The sequence below is a fragment of the Ranitomeya imitator genome, chromosome 2, assembly GCF_032444005.1.
Source record: "Ranitomeya imitator isolate aRanImi1 chromosome 2, aRanImi1.pri, whole genome shotgun sequence".
NCBI classification, from domain to species: domain Eukaryota; kingdom Metazoa; phylum Chordata; class Amphibia; order Anura; family Dendrobatidae; genus Ranitomeya; species Ranitomeya imitator.
In genome coordinates this window covers 387,364,081-387,384,751 of record NC_091283.1, presented here as the reverse complement: position 1 = coordinate 387,384,751, position 20,671 = coordinate 387,364,081, and the positions used below count along the sequence as shown (strand labels likewise).

General features: G+C 45.2%; 1 protein-coding gene across 1 annotated transcript in view; it reads left to right on the top strand.

The window, feature by feature from the left end:
- The window catches only part of LOC138664116 (zinc finger protein 271-like), a 58,509-nt gene that overhangs the window by 24,623 nt on the left and 13,215 nt on the right, over positions 1 to 20,671 (top strand). The window contains exons 4-5 of the mRNA XM_069750548.1: positions 2,754 to 2,851; positions 3,035 to 3,125. Coding sequence (XP_069606649.1) covers positions 2,754 to 2,851; positions 3,035 to 3,125 — 189 coding nt within the window. The remainder of the gene's footprint in view (positions 1 to 2,753; positions 2,852 to 3,034; positions 3,126 to 20,671) is intronic.

The window sequence follows — 20,671 nt, the reverse complement described above, 5'->3', positions numbered from 1 at the left end:
TCCAGTCATCTTGAGGGATAGATCGAGCTGGTGAATTGGGCTACACATGCACACTTACACATAAATTGACTTAGATTAGTGAACATGATACGCCGCTCTGAACAAATGCGTTTTGAGGGAGTGCCTAAAACTATGCAAATTGTGGATAGTCCTAATTTCTTGGGGTAGAGCATTCTAGAGGATTGGCGCAGCCCCGGAGAAGTCTTGGTGTTGGGAGTGGGCGGTGCAGATTAGTGCCGAGGTTAGTCGAAAGTCATTTGCAGAGAGCAGCAATCGGTTAGGCTGATAGACAGAAATGAGGGAGGAGATGTAGGGGGTGCTGCACTGTGGAGAGCTTTGTGGGTGAGAACAAGTACTTTGAATTGGATCCTATAATGAATGGGCAGCCAATGTAAGGACTGGCGAAGAGCGAATGCATCCGAGTACCAATTAGCCAGATGGATGACCCTGGCTGCTGCATTAGGTATGAACTGTAGAGGGGAAAGTCGAGTAACAGGGAGGCCAATTAATAGAGCATTGCAGTTTCCAGGCGGGAGTGGATCAGGGCAACAGTGAGGGTTTTTGTTGTTTCCCTGGTGAGAAGAGGGCGGTTTCTAGAGATGTTCTTTAGGTGTAAGCAGCAAGAGAAGACAAGAGATTGTATATGGGAGGTGAAGGAGAGATTGGTGTCAAACATAACACCCAGGCTGCGCACCTGCTGCCGGGGTGTTAATATGGTGCCACCCATGGGGAGGGAAATATCAGATTTATGGAGGTTAGTAGATGACGGGAGCAGAAGTTCAGTTTTGGAGCGGTTGAGTTTCAGACAGAGGGCCGACATGATGTTGGAGACTGCGGACAGACAGTCACTGGCGTTCTGTAGTAGAGCAGTGGTAATGTCAGGGGATGACGTGTATAGTTATCTGTCATCAGCATAAAGATAGTACTGAAAGCAAAATCTGCTGATGGTCTGTCCAATTGGGGCCGTGTAGAGAGAGAAGGGGGCCAAGGACTGGGGCCTGAGGTACTCCCAACAGCGAGAGGAAGAGGGGATGAAGTAGAGCCAGCGAAAAAAAACACCGAAGGAGCAGTCAGAGAGATAGGAAGTAGTGATGAGCGAATATACTCATTACTCGAGATTTCTCAAGCACGCTCGGGTGTCCTCCGAGTATTTTTTAGTGCTCGGAGATTTAGTTTTCATCGCCGCAGCTGAATGATTTACATCTGTTAGCCAGCATAAGTACATGAGGGGGTTGCCTGGTGACTAGGGAATCCCCACATGTAATCAAGCTGGCTAAGAGATGTAAATCATTCAGCTGAGGTGAGGAAAATTAGATTTCCGAGCCCTAAAAAATACTCAGAGGTCACCCGAGTGTGCTCGGGAAATCTCGAGTAACAAGTATATTAACTCATCACTAGTAGGAAGAGAACCAGGAGAGAGCAGTGCCCTTAATGCCAAGTGACTGGAGCCTAGAGAGTAGGAGATGATGGTCAACAGTGTCGAAAGCTGCAGAAAGGTCGAGAAGAATGAGCAGAGAGTGGTCACCATTACATTTTGCTGCCAGAAGGTCATTGGTAACTTTTATGAGTGCAGTTTCAGTTGAATGTAGGGGCGGAAGCCGGACTGTGGAGGGTCTAGGAGGGAGTGAGTGGAGAGGTAACGGGTAAGGCAGGAGTAGACTGGGCGCTCCAAGAGTTTAGAGATGAAGGGGAGATTGGAGACTGGTCTGTAGTTATTTGTGCTAGATGGGTCGAGAGCGGGTTTCTTTAGTAATGGCGTAATGATAGAGTCTTTAAAGGAGGATGGGAAAATGCCAGAGGAGAGGGAGAGATTAAAGATTGTAGATAGGTGAGTTGTGACAACAGGAGAGAGAGACTTGAGTATATGTGAGGGAATGGGATCGGTAGTGCATGTAGTTGGACGAGAAGAAGAGAGGAGTCTGGAGACTTCTTCTTCTGTGATGGGATCAAATGTGGAAAGTGAGCCAGGGGAAATGCAGGGATGGAAGTCACAACACATGGTAGTTGGGATCAGATTTCTTGACTAACATAATCTATTTTCTCTATAAAGTGGGATGTCAGGTCATCAGCACAAATGTCTGTGATAGGGGCTTGTGCTTTTGGACTGAGGAGTGAGTGAAAGGTGTCAAAAAGTTTCTTGGGGTTGTGTGCTAGTGAGGAGATCAGGGTGGTGAAGTAGGTCTGTTTGGCTGGGTGAAGGGCAGAGTTATAGGTTCTTAACATAAATTTGAAGTGGATGAAATCTTCTGGTGTGCGAGTTTTCCTCCATAAGCGTTCAGCACTCCTAGAGTATCGCTGGAGAAGTTGAGTTTGCGATGTGAGCCAAGGCTGTTTTACTTGGTGTTTGGAGGTTCTGAGGGTGAGGGACGGTACTTGGTCAATGGTGCTTCTAAGAGTGTCATTGTAATGATGTACAGCCAGATCAGGACAGGAAAAAGAGGAGATTGGGGACAGTGATGAGTGTAGGGAGTCTGAACGTGTCTGAGGGTTAATGGTTTGTAGATTTCTGAATGTGTGGTAGGTAGGAGTGTGCTGGGATGGGTGAGGATTTGTGAGCGTGAAGGAGAGAATGTTGTGGTCAGAGACGGGAAGCAGTGAGTTATCTAGGTAGGAGATTGAACAGAGCAGGGCAAAGACCAGGAAAGGGTGTTGCCGTCTTTATGTGTTTCAGAGGTTGAAAGCTGTGAATACACAAGGCCTATAATTATCTGTTTGTAAAGAATGAATTCAGTCTCTTTATGTGTTTCCTTCAGATCTATCCAGTAAGAGGACAACACCAGAGAGATGTCACCGTCCTCCTCTTGCACAGGACTGTAAACCGGAAGATCCCAATGTTCCTCAGGATCATCAGGTAGATGGAGAGAAGGTGTCATGACATCTCCCCTATGTGAAGGTCTTGTGCTTAGTCTTGTTTTATCCTCCAGTATCATATGTTTTATACTTGTGTAATGAAAACGGTGTAGACGGCAGGATTAGAGCTGATCATAGATGTGACTTCTCCTTCTGTCTGTGACTATTACAATATTTATTTCAGGGTGAAGACCTGACCCATATTAATACTACAGAGACATATGTGAGGGGTGATGAGCGGTGTAAAGAGGAGATTCCTACATATGGCTACCCAGGTGAGTAGTAACCACTAAATGCAGAGAAGTCACAGATTCTACTGTAATTATATGTTGAATTTCTAGTGGCCGTACCGGTCCTGGAAGGAGAGTCAAGTGAGAAGCCAAACTGTTTTGAAGTCACCAAGAAATATGTAGGCAGATCCGGAAAGGATTTAGAAGTAGGGTCCGGTAATAATCTATTCAAAACCAGGTAACAACTTAGCTCTGGTAATAACAGATTTTGACTCTTAAACAATGAACTAAGTGACCTTGTGAATTTGGTGCAGCATCTCCACCAGCGCAACCATGGGCTATATTGCAAAGGCTGCTTAGAAAAGTGATATTACAGAGTAGTCATGGTTAGATGTGGCATGATAGCATATGAAGTTCTTCTATGCACAAAGGTGTTTATACCTTCTGTACACAATTGATTATTAATACCCTGCTTTACGTGATGTGTTGTATGAGCTCACTTGGGAAGAATAAACATCTTGATGCAGAAGTGAGCAAACTTTTTTTAAATTACCATACTGCTAAAAATAAAGATAATTTTATCCCCACCTGCGTGAGTGCACCAGGCAGCATAATAGCACTGTTAACCTGCATATTGACTGCATATTTGCAGGTTAACAACGTTATTTCTAGTGACGGGTTCCCTTTAACATAGCACAAAAATGTACCAATAAGAATGCTCACAACCCGGGCGTAGAACGGGTTCAATAGCTAGTCCTGATATATGGTCCACCATCCTTGTATATGCTCCTCCAGCCTGGTATGTGCTCCTGCATCCTGGTATATGCTCCTCCAGCCTGGTATATGCTCCCCCATCCTGGTATATGCTCCCCAGCCTGGTATATGCTCCCCCTGCCGGGTATATGCTCCCCCAGCCGGGTATATGCTCCCCTAGCCAGGTATATGCTCCCCTAGCCCAGAATATGCTCCCCCATCCTGGTATATGCTCCCCTATCCTGGTATATGCTCCCCCATTCTGGTATATGCTCCCCTAGCCTAGTATATGCTCCCCCATCCAGGTACATGCTCACCCATCCTGGTATATGCTCCCCTAGCCTGGTATATGTTCCCCCATCCTGGTATATGCCCCCCCATCCTGGTATATGCTCCCCCATCCTTGTATATGTCCCTCCAGCCTGGTATATGCTCCCCATCTTTGTATATGTCCCTCTAGACTGGTATATGCTCCCCCAGCCTTGTATATTCTCCCCCAGCTTGGTATTTGTCCCCCATCCTATTATATGCTCCCCTATCCTTCATGCGCTGCTTTTTTTCTATTCATCCATACATACAAACGAACAAGCAAAAAAACAATAAACCTTTCTCCCGCTCCGTGTTCATGTGTTTCATACGTGTGGCAACCATTTGCCACATCAGTTGGAAACTGCATTGTTAGAGCTATCTACAGGTGGGTTTTGCGACTTTTGTGCCTACCAGAAATCAAATAAAGGGTATATGCTTCAAAGTAACACCTAGATATACGTTGTTCAAAAGAAAGGTAATTTCTTAATAAGAAGAATGGTACCCCTGTTGTCTCATTGCGAGGTTTCCACCCAGAGTTATAGCAAACAGAAGTTTTGATGATAACTGTACAAAAGGGGGCGTATATCCTAGAGCTCAGCCTCCCCCAGTGAGGTCAGCAGAAGGAAAGCTATAAAGCTCAGATGCTGACTCAGTGGCGTATCATTTGACTGGGGTGCCAGCTAGGAAGCTGTGCTAATAGACCATTTTCCCTTGGGGAAGGTACCCCTCCCCCCTTCTCCACATGGCGTGCCATGGAATGATACGTGTAAGTTCTTATTTTAATCCACTTTAATTTATTTTGTAATTGTCTGTATGTACTGTATTTTGTCTATTTTGTAACATATTTTGTATTTTTTGTAAACACTTCCTATCTTTTCTGGAGTAAATCTATAAATTTCCTAGTTTCATGTCTCCTTTCACTATAACGTACCACCACGACCTCCACACTAATTACGCTACCGTGTGGGCTGGCTCCTGACCCGATATTGATATTAATGTAGAACGAGTCGCTGGTGGAAGCACAGTGTTCTGGGGATTTGGGAGACTGACTGACCTGAGGATTAGGGGGGCGCCAGAGAGCTGCAAGTTCCAAAACCGGAACTGAAGGGGGAAACAAAAGTTGTGGGTGGTTATAGGCCCCTTGACCACTAATAAATAGCAAATTTGTGACAATTGGTGGGATATAATAAATCCCTGACAACTAGGGGGACAACCTCACAACCCCAGTTCATGACAACACCTTTCCGACATCGGGCATACATTTACGCTGATGTCGGACTCTCTCCCTTTGATGTGGGCTTCGGTGGTGAGCCGACATCTTTCCCTGGAATTGTCAGCTGTTTTAAACAGCAGACATGTGCCCCAAATAGCCACAGGTGAAATCGCGATCAACCCGCGGCTATTAACCCGCTAAATGCCGCTGACAGCGGCACTTAGCAAGTGCCTCCAGCAATTGTGCTGGAAATCCACCCACCGGTGACCCACGTGACATGATCACGGGTCACCGATGGGTTGGCATGACAACTGGAGGTCTCCTGGGGACCTCTATGGTTGTCACTGCTGGCTTGTTGTGAGTGCCATCCAGTGGTCGGCGCTCATAGCAAGTGAGTAATTCCACTACAAACTGATCATCGCCTCTATGTAGCAGAGCCGATTGGGTTTTGGCAGCTTCTAGTCTCCCATGGAGACTATTGAAGCTTGCCAAAACTAACACAAAATTTAAAAGAAAAAATAATAAAAAAATATAAAAGTTCAAATTACCCACCCTTTGCCCCATTCAAAATAAAACAATAAAAAAACAAATATACACACATGTGGTATTGCCGCGTTCAGAATCGTCCGATCTATAAAAAAAATGGATTGACCTGATCGCTAAACGACGTAGTCTACAAAACTGTGACCACCAATCAAATATAATGTGAAAAGCAGGGTGTGATTATTTAGTTAAAAATTAACTTTTAATAAACTCATTTAAAATAAGATGCCAAATTTTTTTTAGACAAACATACATATAGGACAAACAGTATATCACCTTTCAGGAAGAGAAAAGCCAAAATACAAAAATACCAATGAACCGGACTGCTACAGACCTCCCAATCATGAGATTCCTGTAAATGGACCTGCCGCAGGCCTCAAGATGTACGGTCCTAGACCTCTTAGCAGTACGGAAAAATATCAACTTTCACCTCAAGTCATTTACATTAAACCACATATGTCCTATGGATAAACAAATATTGCTGGCTTAGGTAAAAAAATGACCACTTAGACGATGCGTGAAAGAAAATCTACTTTTGTGGGGTTTAGTATAGATACTGGTGATATTTAGCAATGGGGGATTAGTATGGACAGGCATGTGCCATCTCCCCAATTATAACACCAGATAAAAAAAACGGTTATTATCTTACCCATTATGATAATAGGGTGAGATTGTGCAGTTCTATGTTTTTCTTTCCTGAAAGGTGATACACTGTTTGTCCTATATGTATGTTTGTCTAAAAAAATTTTGGCATCTTATTTTAAATGAGTTTATTAAAAGTTAATTTTTAACTAAATAATCACACCCTGCTTTTCACATCGCTAAACGACGTAGCCAAAATGCCAGAATTTCTTTTTTTTGGTCGCCGCAACATTGCATTCAAATGCAATAACGGTTGATCAAAAGATCGTATCTGCACCAAAATTGTATAATTAAAAACTTCAGCTCAGCACGCAAAAAATAAGCCCTCACTAGTGATGAGCGAATATACTCGTTCCTCGGGTGGTTTTCGAGTATTTGTGACTGCTCGGAGATTTCGTTTTTGTTGACGCAGCTGCATGATTTACGGCTGTTAGCTATCCTGAGTACATGTGGGGTTGCCTGATTGTTAGGGAATCCCCACATGTAATCAAGCTGGCTAGCAGCTGTAAATCATCCAGCTGCAGCAAGGAAAACTAAATCTCCGAGCAGTCACAAATACTCGGAGACCACCCGAGCGTGCTCGGGAAAACCCGAGTAACGAGTATATTCGCTCATCACTAGTCCTCACCCTCTTTTACAGTTTGGAATTTTGTTTGGAATTTTTTTGTTTACCACTTAGATAAAAAAAGAACCTAGACATCTTTGGTGTCTATGAACATGTAATGACTTGGAGAATCATAATGACAGGTCATTTTTAGTGATTAGTGAACCTAGTAAAAAAGCCAAACAATAAAACTTTTTTGCAATTTCAACGCATTTGGAATTTTTTTCCCATTTTCTAGTACATGACATGGTAAAACCAATGGAGTCGTTCAAAAGTACAACTTGTCTCGCAATAAACAAGCCCTCACACAACCATATTGACAGAAATATAAAAAAGTTATTATACAACTGGCAAAAATTAAGAGACCACTGCAAAATGTTCAGTTTATCTGATTTTTCTCTTTATAGGTATATTATTGAGTAAATTGTAAATTGTTCTTTTTTTCTGTAAACTATTGACAACATGTCTCCGAAGTTCCAAGCAATAAATTTTGCATTTATTTTCTGAAAATGAGAAATGTTCAAAATAACAAAAAAATGCATTGCTTGCAAACCTCAAATAATGCAAAAAAATAAACCAAACGTTTATAATCATTTAGAAAGAACAATACTAATGTTTTAACTCAGGAAGAGTTCAGAAATCAATATTTTGTGGAATAACCATGATTTTTAATCACAGCTTTCATACATCTTGACATGCTTTCCACCAGTCTTTCACACTGCTTTTGGGTGACCTTATGCCACTCCTGGTACAAAAATTTAAGCAGTTCTTTGTTTGATGGCTTGTGACTATCCATCCTCCTCTTGATTACATTCCAGAGGTTTTCAATGGGGTTCAGGTCTAGAGATTGGTCTGGCTATGACAGGGATTTGATGTGGTGGTCCTTCATCCACACCTTGATTGACCTAGCTGTGTGGCATGGTGCATTGTCCTGCTGGAAAAAACAGTCCTCAGAGTCGGGGAATATTGCCTGATCAGAAGGAATCAATTGTTTTTTTCCAGGATAATCTTGTATGCGGCTTGATTCTTACGTCCTTCGCAAAGATTAACCTGCCTTGCTGAAGCATCCCCAGATCATCACCGGTCCTCCACCAAATTTCACAGTGGGTACAAGACACTGTGGCTTGTATTCCTCTCCAGGTCTCCGACTAACCATTAGACGACCAGATGTTGGGCCAAGCTAAACATTAGACTCGGAGAAGATTACTTTACTCCAGTCCTCTATGCTCTAATCCTTATGGTCTTTGGCAAACTTCACCCTGGCTCTCCTTTTGCTTTTCATCGATTAAAGGCTTTTTTCTAGCTTTACATGACTTGAGTCCTGCCTCTAGGAGCCTGTTACGAACTGTTCTCGCCGTGCACTTCACCCCAGCTGCCATTTGCTATTCCTTTTGTAGGTCACTTGATGTCATCCTACGGTTGCTGAGTGACATTCGAATAGGATGACAGTCATCCCGATCAGTGGAGAGTTGTTTTCACCCTCTGCCGGTCTGTAGCTTTGTTGTCCCCAATGTCTGCTGCTTGACCTTGTTGTAATGGACTGCCGTCTTAAAAATTTTAAGCATTGAAGCAACTTGACGCTCACTGTGTCCCTCTGCTAGTAAAGCTAGAATTGAGCCCTTCTTTTCTTCACTCAAGACTTTTCTTTTCAACTCCTTTGGCATAGTTAAAACTTATTTTTTCATTCCTATTACTTTTGGGATATTACTAGCACTTGTTTTGCCATCCACCTTGTCCTATTGCAAGAGGATTGTGAACACCACAGCAGTGTTTTTTTTTATACTTTCCTTAGTTAAATATGATTTGGTTCAGGTCATCACCTAATCAGAAGCACATTAAGTAGAATGAGGTACACTCTGGTTGGAATTCAACTGACACTGGAATGGAAAGGCTGTCAGACATGTAGAGATGCTGATTTTTATAAAAGTGTTCAGTGGTCTCTTAGATTTGCCAGAGCTGTATATGTGAGTGACATCTTTATATCAATCTATTCTATGTGTATATGCAGTATGTAATCTATCTATTCTATCCGTTCTATTATGTCGGATCCTGCTGTGATTGTACTGTACGTGGCAGATGAATTGCCGGCTCGTATATGTATATATATATGTATATATATATATATATATATATATATAATTACAGTTATGGCCAAAAGTATTCACACCCCTGCAATTCTGTCAGATAATACTCAGTTTCTTCCTGAAAATGATTGCAAACACAAATTCTTTGTTATTATTATCTTCATTTAATTTGTCTTGAATGAAAAAAACACAAAAAGAACTGTCCTAAAGCCAAATCTACTATACAAAGCTGAATGTGTGTATGTGTGTGTGTATGTGTGTGTGTGTGTATGTCCGGGATTGGCATCTGCACCGTCGCAGCTACAGCCACAAAATTTTGCACAGTCACACGTCTGGAACCCGAGAGCGTCATAGGCTATGTTGTGAGGTGAAATTTTAACCCCGCGCGTTCCAATTCACCAAACAATTTTGCCCCTATCTACATAATGGGGAAAAAGGTGAAAGGAAAAGTGTTGGAGGCGTCGAAGCTACAGCCACAAAATTTTGCACAGTCACACGTCTGCACCCCGAGAGCGTCATAGGCTACGTTGTGAGGCGAAATTTTAACCCCGCGCGTTCCAATTCACCAAACAATTTTGCCCCTATCTACATAATGGGGAAAAAAGTGAAAGGAAAAGTGTTGGAAGCGTCGCAGCTACAGAAACAAAATTTTGCACAGTCACACGTCTGGACCCTGAGAGCGTCATAGGCTACGTTGTGAGGTGAAATTTTAACCCCGCGCTTTCCAATTCACCAAACAATTTTGCCCCTATCTACATAATGGGGAAAAAGTGAAATGAAAAGTGTTGGAGGAGTCGCAGCTACAGCCACAAAATTTTGCACAGTCATACGTCTGGAACCTGAGAGCGTCATAGGCTATGTTGTGAGGTGAAATTTTAACCCTGCGCTTTCCAATTCACCAAACAATTTTGCCCCTATCTACATAATGGGGAAAAAGGTGAAAGGAAAAGTGTTGGAGGCGTCGAAGCTACAGCCACAAAATTTTGCACAGTCACACGGCTGGACCCTGAGAGCGTCATAGGCTACGTTGTCAGGTGAAATTTTAACCCCGCGCTTTCCAATTCACCAAACAATTTTGCCCCTATCTACATAATGGGGAAAAAGTGAAATGAAAAGTGTTGGAGGCGTCGCAGCTACAGCCACAAAATTTTGCACAGTCACACGTCTGGACCCTGAGAGCGTCATAGGCTACGTTGCGAGGTGAAATTTTAACCCCGCGCGTTCCAATTCACCAAACAATTTTGCCCCTATCTACATAATGGGGAAAAAAGTGAAAGGAAAAGTGTTGGAAGCGTCGCAGCTACAGCAACAAAATTTTGCACAGTCACACGTCTGGACCCTGAGAGCGTCATAGGCTATGTTGTGAGGTGAAATTTTAACCCCGCGCTTTCCAATTCACCAAACAATTTTGCCCCTATCTACATAATGGGGAAAAAAGTGAAAGGAAAAGTGTTGGAGGCGTCACAGCTACAGAAACAAAATTTTGCACAGTCGCACGTCTGGACCCTGAGAGCGTCATAGGCTATGTTGTGAGATGAAATTTTAACTCCGCGCTTTCCAATTCTCCAAACTATTTTTCCCCTATCTACATAATGGGGAAAAGTGAAAGGAAAAGTGTTGGAGGCAAATTGACAGCTGCCAGATGTGAACAAGGGGGACTTAAAGAGTGAGAGCGATGGCGCCAAAGAGTATATACCGTACAGTTGCTAAGGTAGGACCCCGACATGGGATACTCACCACACGGGGATATGAACACACACACAAAATGCGCCACACACTACCACGTGCTTGAACACATATACCACCCTCAGCACACATTTCACCACACATACGCCAACCTCGCCACATAAAAGTCGAAACACAAAAGTCGCCGCTCAAAACTCACCACGCGCAAAACTCGCCACATGCAAAAAATAGGCTCACGCAAAACTCGCCACAATTGCAAAACTCACCTCATGGAAAACTCGCCACACGCAAAACTTGCACATGCGGAAAAATTGCCATATGCACAAAATTTGCAACACATGCAAAAGTTGCCTCACACAAAACTTGCACATACTCAAAAGGCACCAGACATAAAACTCACCACGCGCAAAACTCGCCATGCGCAAAACTTGCTGCACACAACTTGCTACACTAACCTGTCACATGCAACTCGACACACAAAAAGTTGCTACACGCATGTCGCCACACAAAACTCATCTCACAAAAGTCGCTACATGCATGTCGCCACACGCAACTCAACACACACAACTTGACACACGAAACTCGCCCTAAAACACACACAAGTCTGGTATTATCCTTCAAAAATAAAAATCTGATTAATAAGCAGACAAACTACAAGAGCAACAAATGTACCATATAGGAAATCCAGCAGCTGTCAGTCACATGACCTGTCTATTATGTGTATGTGTGAGCTAATATATACTGCCAGGGGGGAGGGCTTCCTGTTGGCTGGGGATTTATCAGGCTGCCAATTTAGCTTACAAATACTGAGGTAAAAATATTGACCAAATAACATGTGAACGAGGTCTAATACAGGTGCATACTATGTAGAGGGGAGATAATACACAGGTATATACTATATACAGGAGAGATGACACACAGGTATATACTATATAGAGGAGGAGATGACATACAGGTTCATACTATATACAGGAGGAGATGACATACAGGTATATACTATATACAGGAGGAGATGACACACAGGTATATACTATATACAGGAGCAGATGACCTACAGGTATATACTATATACAGTAGGAGATGACATGAAGGTATATAATATATACAGGAGGAGATGACACACAGATATATACTATATACAGGGGAGATGACACACAGGTATATACTATATACAGGAGGAGATGACATACAGGTATATAGTATATACAGGGGAGATGACACACAGATATATACTATATACAGGGGAGATGACATACAGGTATATACTATATATAGCAGGAGATGACATACAGGTATATAGTATATACAGGGGAGATGACACACAGCAGGTATATACTATATACTGGGGAGATGACATACAGGTATATACTATATACAGGAGATGACATACAGGTGTATACTATATATAAGGGAGATGACAAACATGTATATACTGATGTGAAAATGAGAGGTGTGAGGTGAAAATGAAAAGGTGTGAGTGCAAAATGAGAGGATTGAGGGAAAATAGTGGAGTGATCGGAAAATGAAAGATGTGAGGTCGAAATGACAAGTGTTAGGGGGGAATGAGAGGAGTGAGGGGGAAAATGAGAGGTGTGAGGGAGAAAATGAGAGATGTGAGAGGGAAAATGAGAGGCGTGATGGGAAAATAAGAGAAGTGGGGTGCTATAACTAACCACAGATGTTTACTATGCCCAGGCAACGCCGGGCTCTTCAGCTAGTTGGATATAATTTCACACCAAACATAAAAAAGGGGGTGGACAAAGGTATTGGCACCCTTTGAAAAATCATGTGATGCTTCTCTAATTTGTGTAATTAACAGCACCTGTAACTTACCTGTGGCACCTAACAGGTGTTGGCAATAACAAAATCTCACTTGCAGCCAGTTGACATGGATTAAAGTTGACTCAACCTCTGTCTTGTGTCCTTGTGTGTACCACATTGAGCATGGAGAAAAGAAAGAAGACCAAAGAACTGTCTGAGGACTTGAGAAACCAAATTGTGAGGAAGCATGAGCAATCTCAAGGCTACAGGTCCATCTCCAAAGACCTGAATGTTCCTGTGTCTACCGTGCGCAGTGTCATCAAGAAGTTTGCAGCCCATGTCACTGTGGCTAACCTCCCTAGATGTGGACAGAAAAGAAAAATTGACAAGAGATTTCAATGCAAGATTGTGCGGATGTTGGATAAAGAACCTCGACTAACATCCAAACAAGTTCAAGCTGCCCTGCAGTCCGAGGGTACAACAGTGTCAACCCGTACTATCCGTCGGCGTCTGAATGAAAAGGAACTGTATGGTAGGAGACCCAGGAAGACCCCACTTCTTACCCCGAGACATAAAAAAGCCAGGCTCGAGTTTGCCAAAACTTACCTGAAAAAGCCTAAAACGTTTTGGAAGAATGTTCTCTGGTCAGATGAGACAAAAGTAGAGCTTTTTGGGCAAAGGCATCAACATAGAGTTTACAGGAGAAAAAAAGAGACATTCAAAGAAAAGAACACGGTCCCTACAGTCAAACATGGCAGAGGTTCCCTGATGTTTTGGGGTTGCTTTGCTGCCTCTGGCACTGGACTGCTTGACCGTGTGCATGGCATTATGAAGTCTGAAGACTACCAACAAATTTTGCAGCATAATGTAGGGCCCAGTGTGAGAAAGCTGGGTCTCCCTCAGAGGTCATGGGTCTTCCAGCAACACAATGACCCAAAACACACTTCAAAAAGCACTAGAAAATGGTTTGAGAGGAAGCACTGGAGACTTCTAAGGTGGCCAGCAATGAGTCCAGACCTGAATCCCATAGAACACCTGTGGAGATATCTAAAGATGGCAGTTTGCAGAAGGCACCCTTCAAATATCAGGGACCTGGAGCAGTTTGCCAAAAAAGAATGGTCTAAAATTCCAGCAGAGCATTGGAAGAAACTCATTGATGGTTACCGGAAGCAGTTGGTCGCAGTTATTTTGGCTGAAGGTTGTGCAACCAAGTATTAGGCTGAGGGTGCCAATACTTTTGTCTGGCCCATTTTTGGAGTTTTGTGTGAAATGATCAATGTTTTGCTTTTTGCTTCATTCTCTTTTGTGCTTTTTCATTTAAGACAAATTAAATGAAGATAATAATATCAAATAATTTGTGTTTGCAATCATTTTCTGGAAGAAACTGAGTATTATTTGACAGAATTGCAGGGATGTGAATACTTTTGGCCATGACTGTATTTATATATATATATATATATATATCTTGCTGCGTGTCTTGGGGGACACTCACTTGGCTGCAATAGTCAGGCACACAGAAACGATCTTTCACTTAAAACGGTCTGTGGTTTATTTTCTCCATAGACCATAAAAACATGAACAAAAAACAAACAGTCTTACATCAGACAGACGAATCCTCAATGTCCATAGTAGAGCTCTCTCAGGTCTGTGGGCACACAGGCTGTGCCATGTCCAGCACGCAGGTTCTGTAGCCTAAACACGGTCTCTCTGTGTGCTGTTCAAGACGTCCGTCCCCATTTGGAACCGTCCAACACACAGGCCACTCTAGTGTACAGCGGTACACATGGAAATCTGTCCACACTGGCAGACTCTAAAAAACACTCACTCACATGTGCCAAACACACCTCCATTAGGTAGCCTGTAACCACACCCACAGGTGAGGTAACATCACATGCACTGGTCACATGATCATAACATCACTGCAGGTCCTCAAACTCCTGCAGGGAAAAAGGGTAGAGTGAGCACCCTCACTCAGAGGTGAAGTATATGAATAGCCAGACCCTCCCATCTCTCATAGCTACCCGCAACCCGGACCCAGGTGCAGTAAACAACATCTTCAGTGTTCATGTGCACTAAAGACAAAATACTCCGGGTTGCATCTGCCAGTCAAACCATCTGTCAAAGTTGAGCCCTGCTACTGAACCCTTTTGTTGATACCCATCATCCATCACACCTTTTAATAGAGATGACCCCTTGTCAGACCACCCGCATCCCCAGCGGTCAGTACAGTGTCGCGATTCCCTTGCACCCATACCATCTGTCTGGTCTGACTCTCTTTCAACACATCCGTTACAGGGTCTCCCGCCTAGTTCACTCAGTCCTAAGCTAACCGAGGCGTCAATACTTCTACCTCTTCCATCAGGTCATCTTCTGTTATGTCTCTGCTGGCCACTTCTCCTATGGTCTTTATTGCCTGGAGAGCAGTCCATCCATTTATCTCTATGTCCTCTGTTAGCTTCAGCTTGAGGACTTCCAGTCTTTAGAGAACCTCTTCGTTTCTCTATACCGCGAGTCGAAGGTGGCGGCCATCTTCTTTCCATTTCCAGCAGCTCTCTGTTGATCTGCTCCCTCTCATGTCTTAGCTGCTCGACTTCTTTTAGGTGCGCTACGCGATACCCCAGGAGCATCTGGATATTCCCAAGACTCTCCATGGATCCGACAACAAGGAATGGAACCATCCTATCTTCACCCACGACCTGGCCCTTTTCATCAGCTGGAACTTTAAGTCTCTTTAAACTGGATCTATTTACCATCTCCTGCATCACATGCCCAAGCCTTGTGATGAGTTTCCCCAACAAATTTCTGGTTACCAGAATGATGTCTTCCACCAAGCCGAGCCGATTTTGAGCTTCTCTCGCTAGCTCCAGATGTCGAGCGGCTTCCTCATTCTTCAACATGATCATCTGTTTTGTGCAGAGGCATTGTAGATGCATCTCTCTCAGCACAGCTACTAGCTTCATTGTGACTTCCCTAGTTGACAGTATGACCAGTTGATGAGTCTCAGGCGCCCAGTGCACCCTACATGTCTCTCTTAAAGGCCTCATGCACCTCCTTACTGGCACATGCTTCTCACATGTCTTCGGGTATGTCTATTATGCACTTGAAACTGTAATTCTCACCATCTTGAATCTCCTCGTCCTTAGCGTCCGCGCAGTTTTCCAAGACCTCGACGTCCCTTGTATGGCCATCTGCATGGCACTTCCCCTGCTGGATTTCTTCCTCCATGGAGGCCCCTTCTTTGGTCAGCTTCTCCAGCTCACTCTCCTTCATTTTGCGATCAGATCGGGAGAGCGCAACCAGAGGTGAATTTAGGGTTTCTGCCACCCGGGGCAAGAATTCAGTTTGGCGCCCCCCATCCCCCAGGACATATGCGATTTGCACATGTACCCAGGAGCTCCTTTCCCTAATGCTCTCAATGTTCAGTGAAAAACTGAGAGAAGCGGGAAGAGAAGCTCGTTGTCACAGGACCATAAGTATGAAAGTCGCATATGAGTGAAGTGTCCATGCAATGACTACTGGAACCTGCAGAGCTGAATCCTGGCATTGCAGGCTACTGAATTCTCACAACGAATGCACTGCACACTTTTAGGATTCTCCCTTGCCGGTGGACAGTCATGTCAGCACAAGCATGTGATTTGTATACTTCTGACCACATTCCGACTAGACACGCCCGGCCCCGCTGAGTTCATTTTCATTGAGTGAGAACACATATGTCTAGTCGGCACTTGACCGCATGTACGTAAATCGCCAGCACCAGAGAATCCTGACCGCATGCAGGGCGCACTGTGAGAAGTCAGAAGTCTGCAGTCACAAAGAATGACTGCAGACTCATTACAAACCTGGACATTCCCTTTAATGTTCGTAATATAAATAAAAACATGAGAGTTAGTCAGTATCACAAATAACATTTACATCCAGGTACGTTATGGATGGCGTCGTCTCTCGAGCCGTTCTCCTTTTCTCCATCTTGTTCAGACCCCATGCTGAGTTTTCTCATCCACAGCCGTCTCTGTAGACTTCCATCCTCTCCGCTCTTTTGCAGAAAATCTCGACATGATGCCCTTAAAGATACAAGTGTCATTAAAATGCTCCTGAATGAAAAATTGCCCCTTACTATATTGTCTGCATAAAATATGACCCCCACACTGGCCCTCTTATGGTACTTGCTCTTTACACGGACCTCCCCTTTCCATATCGGCCCCCATTTTCACACTGTCCTCTCACACTGTGTCCCCCCTATAGGGCCCAGTATTTATACTGTACTCTCTCATCACACTCCCCCTCCTTGGTATACTGTCCCCTCCTGGCTGTGCCCTTACACTGTCCCCCCATGCTACGCATGGACACATCCCAACACCCTCACTCCCCGTACTCTGTCCACATACGTTTTTCACATCGCTACTCATACTGTGTCTGCATACATTCCCCCGTTTTTTCCCCAAACTGTCTGCACCCATCCCCCATACTGTTTCCTCATATATGCCCCCCATTCCCCGGTATTGTTTCCTCATACATGCTCCCCCATCTCCCCCACACATTAAATCCCCCCATCACCACTTCAAATATCACTCCACACATTAAATCCCCCATCCCCATGACAAATCTCCCCCCACACACATTCAATCCCCCATCTCCACTCTAATTCTCCCCACACACAATAAATCCCCCCCATCCCCACTCACATTAAATCCCTTCCCCACAATAAACCCCCCCATCTCCACTCATATTAAATATCCCCCATCCAATAATAAATCCCCCCCCATTCCCACTCACATTAAATCCCCCCCTACCCCTGCACCTTCGGTGTCTTCAGCTCCACTGGAACACTTACCACCAATCTGCGTCTCTGCCTTTGCTCTGCAGCGCGGGCGAGTGACGTCAGCAGCGTGATCACATGACCTGATCACGCTGCTGGCGTCGCTCTGACCCGGCAGTCAGAGCTTCAATTGTACTCGCATCTCAGTTTGACAGTCGGCACAGAGAACAGCTGACTTCCAGTGCGGGGGGCGGCAGAATGCAGCCGCCGGGGGAGACACTGCGAACCGCCGCTTTAGGCGGCCCGACTGCGCCCCCCTGCTGGCTGCGCTCGGGGCACATGCACTGGCTGCGCCAGCCCCCCCCCCCCCCCGCCACTGAGCGCACCAGTTCGATTTCCCGGTCATCCGTGAATTTTTGGAGCTGGGGATTAGTCTCCTTTATCTTGAGCTCTCGGAGAACTTTATCCTTCTCCTCTACCAGGCAGCGACGCTCATCATCTCTCCTGCAGATACTTCTCTTGGGCCTCTCTGAGCACCTCCATATTTTCAATATGGCCTTGTTCATGGTTTGACACCCTGATAGGTAACTTCTGGGCTCAGAGACTTCCTTCTCCAGGTCACCCACTCTGTGCTCAATTGCTTGTCTCAGGACCCTTTCTCGCTCGACTGTTTCTTTAAGTAGCTCTATCTCGTGGTCCTGCTCTCTTTTGGCCAGCACATGTCGCACCATCAGTTCTTTAATTAGATTTTCAGATGGGCTCTCTTGCCTCTTCAGAGTTCCACCTGTTCCTGCTTCCGCCTCTATGGTCTCTGCAGGGCTCTCTGTCTGTTCACTCTTAGGTACCTCTCGACTCTTGGTAACTTCAGAGAGCTCCATCTCTTCAGGATCAGGTACTCTGGAGCCTTCATCATACTGAGCCACTTCACCCTTTCCGGTCATTGCAGGTGTGGGTCTACTACAGGTCTGTTTTACTTCCAGCCCTACCTCTGTGCTGGGATTTGTCAGAGATAAAGGGACCTCCCTATCAAGGACAGTATCCTGATCTTTACCTGACTCTGACCCTGACTCTTCCTCATCATCTCTCTTCTCATAGGGTGTAGCCTGTCCCGCCTTTCCGCAGCCCCAGACAAAGATCTGTCATTTTTACTTGGCTCCCCCTTACTGCACTCTCTTTCCTTTGCATTCAAGTCACAGTCGGAATAGGAGTCACCACCTCTCACCCTGTCATCCTGGAACAGCAAGTCCCCACTTAAACAGGTGTCGGTCCCACACTTTTTTCCGGTCACCCAGAACTCTGGACTATCAACATTAAGTGTCGCTATCTCCTTTTTATACACCAAACCACCCGGAAACCACTACAGCCGCCTGTTGTGGTGGGGCTCCCTTAGGGTCATTTCGGCTCCCTTCTGAGCAATCAGACACTCCCCTTTCCTCCCACAAGTCCCAAAAACCTTTCAAAGTCCTGGCCTATTACTACATGGAATGGCAAGTCTGGGACTACAGGGACATCATGGCTGGAAATAAGTGAGCATCTCAATGATTACCCTGGACACCTGATAATCCTTAGCAACCCTGTGAACGCAGTGGACTTCAATATTCCTTCCGGAAATCAGATAGACAGGGAGTGTGGTGCTCACCAGGGTCACCAGGCTCCCCGAATGCAAAGGTACAGTCACGCACTCTCCATTGTCTTCTACAGAACAGCTCTGTGACATCTTGTCAGATGGAAAGTCAGTACAACCTCCTGGACATCTGCTATTCGAACATTGAACCCGGCAACAGTCCATCAGCGCACTCGCCGCTGCCCCTTTTCGGGCCACCACCTCTATTTGGGTCACCGCCCCCTTTTTGGGACCCCACCCCTTTTTGAGTCACCGCCCCCTTGTGGGCCATTTTTTCCTTTAGGGCCACCACTCCCTTTAGGGACTCTGCCCCCTTCTGGGCAACTACCCCCTTTTGGGATTTCGCCCCTTCTTTGGGATGCTCGGCCCCTTTTTGGCTAACCATAATTATTTGGGTCACCTTTTTTAGGGACACCACCCCACTCTGAAGTACACCCCGTGGACTCCCCACAGTACTCTCAGGCCCCAACAGTTCCTGACAGTGAGGTTCCTGCAGTCGCTACTGCAGCTACTGCTGCTGCAGAACCTCTTGCTGCAACTGCTCTGCACGGCTCTGCGGACCTCCAGACAACTCTACGTTGAGGATGTTGACCCCCTTCGTAACCCAGCTGAGTTACCGCCAGACGCCTCCGGTCTTCGTGGACCCGCCGAGCCACAACAAGTTGAATCAGACAAAAAAATTAAAAATTCCGTAACACCTTCAACTTTATAGAAAAAAAACACAGGTCAGGATAGCACTTACTCCTGTCCGTTACACACTCGACTTTACAGTGTCTCCGGATACCTCTTGTCCTCAGAGGCACCCTATAGCCACTTCTCACTGACCCCGGTCAGCAGGACACTCACGGTTTTCAGACCGTCCACTCCTCTGCCTCAGACCAGCCTTCACTGCAACATGTGCTTCTTGGACAGATGCCCGCAGTCTAGCACCAATTGCAAGATAACACTTACTGCGTGTCTTGGGGGACACTCACTTGACTGCGATAGTCAGGAACACAGGAACGATCTGTCACTTAAAACAGTCTGTGGTTTATTTTCTCCATAAACCATAGAAACATGAACAAAAGGCAAACAGTCTTACATCAGACACACGAATCCTCAGTGTCCATAGTAGAGCTCCACTCTCTCAGGTCCGTGGGCACACAGGCTGTGCCATGTCCAGCACGCAGGCTCTGTAGCCTAAAAACCGGTCTCTCTGTGTGCTGTTCAGGACGTCCGTCCCCACTTGGAACTGTCCAACACACAGGCCACTCTGTAGTGTCCAGCGGGGACACATGGAAATCTGTCCACACTGGCGGACTCCCAAACACTCACATGTGCCAAACACACCTCCATTAGGTAGCCTGTAACAAGACCCACAGGTGAGGTAACATCACATGCACTGGTCACATGATCATGACATCACTGCAGGTCCTCAATCTCCTGCAGGGAAAAGGTGTACAGTGAGCACTCCCACTCAGAGGTGAGGTATATTGGTAGACAGACCCTCCCATCTCTCATAGCTACACGACATCTTCAGTGCTCATGTGCACTAAAGACAAAATACTCCGGGTTGCACCGCAGGGAGCATCCATCCCTTTGACACATACCTCCCATTAACCACGCGACCACTAGTC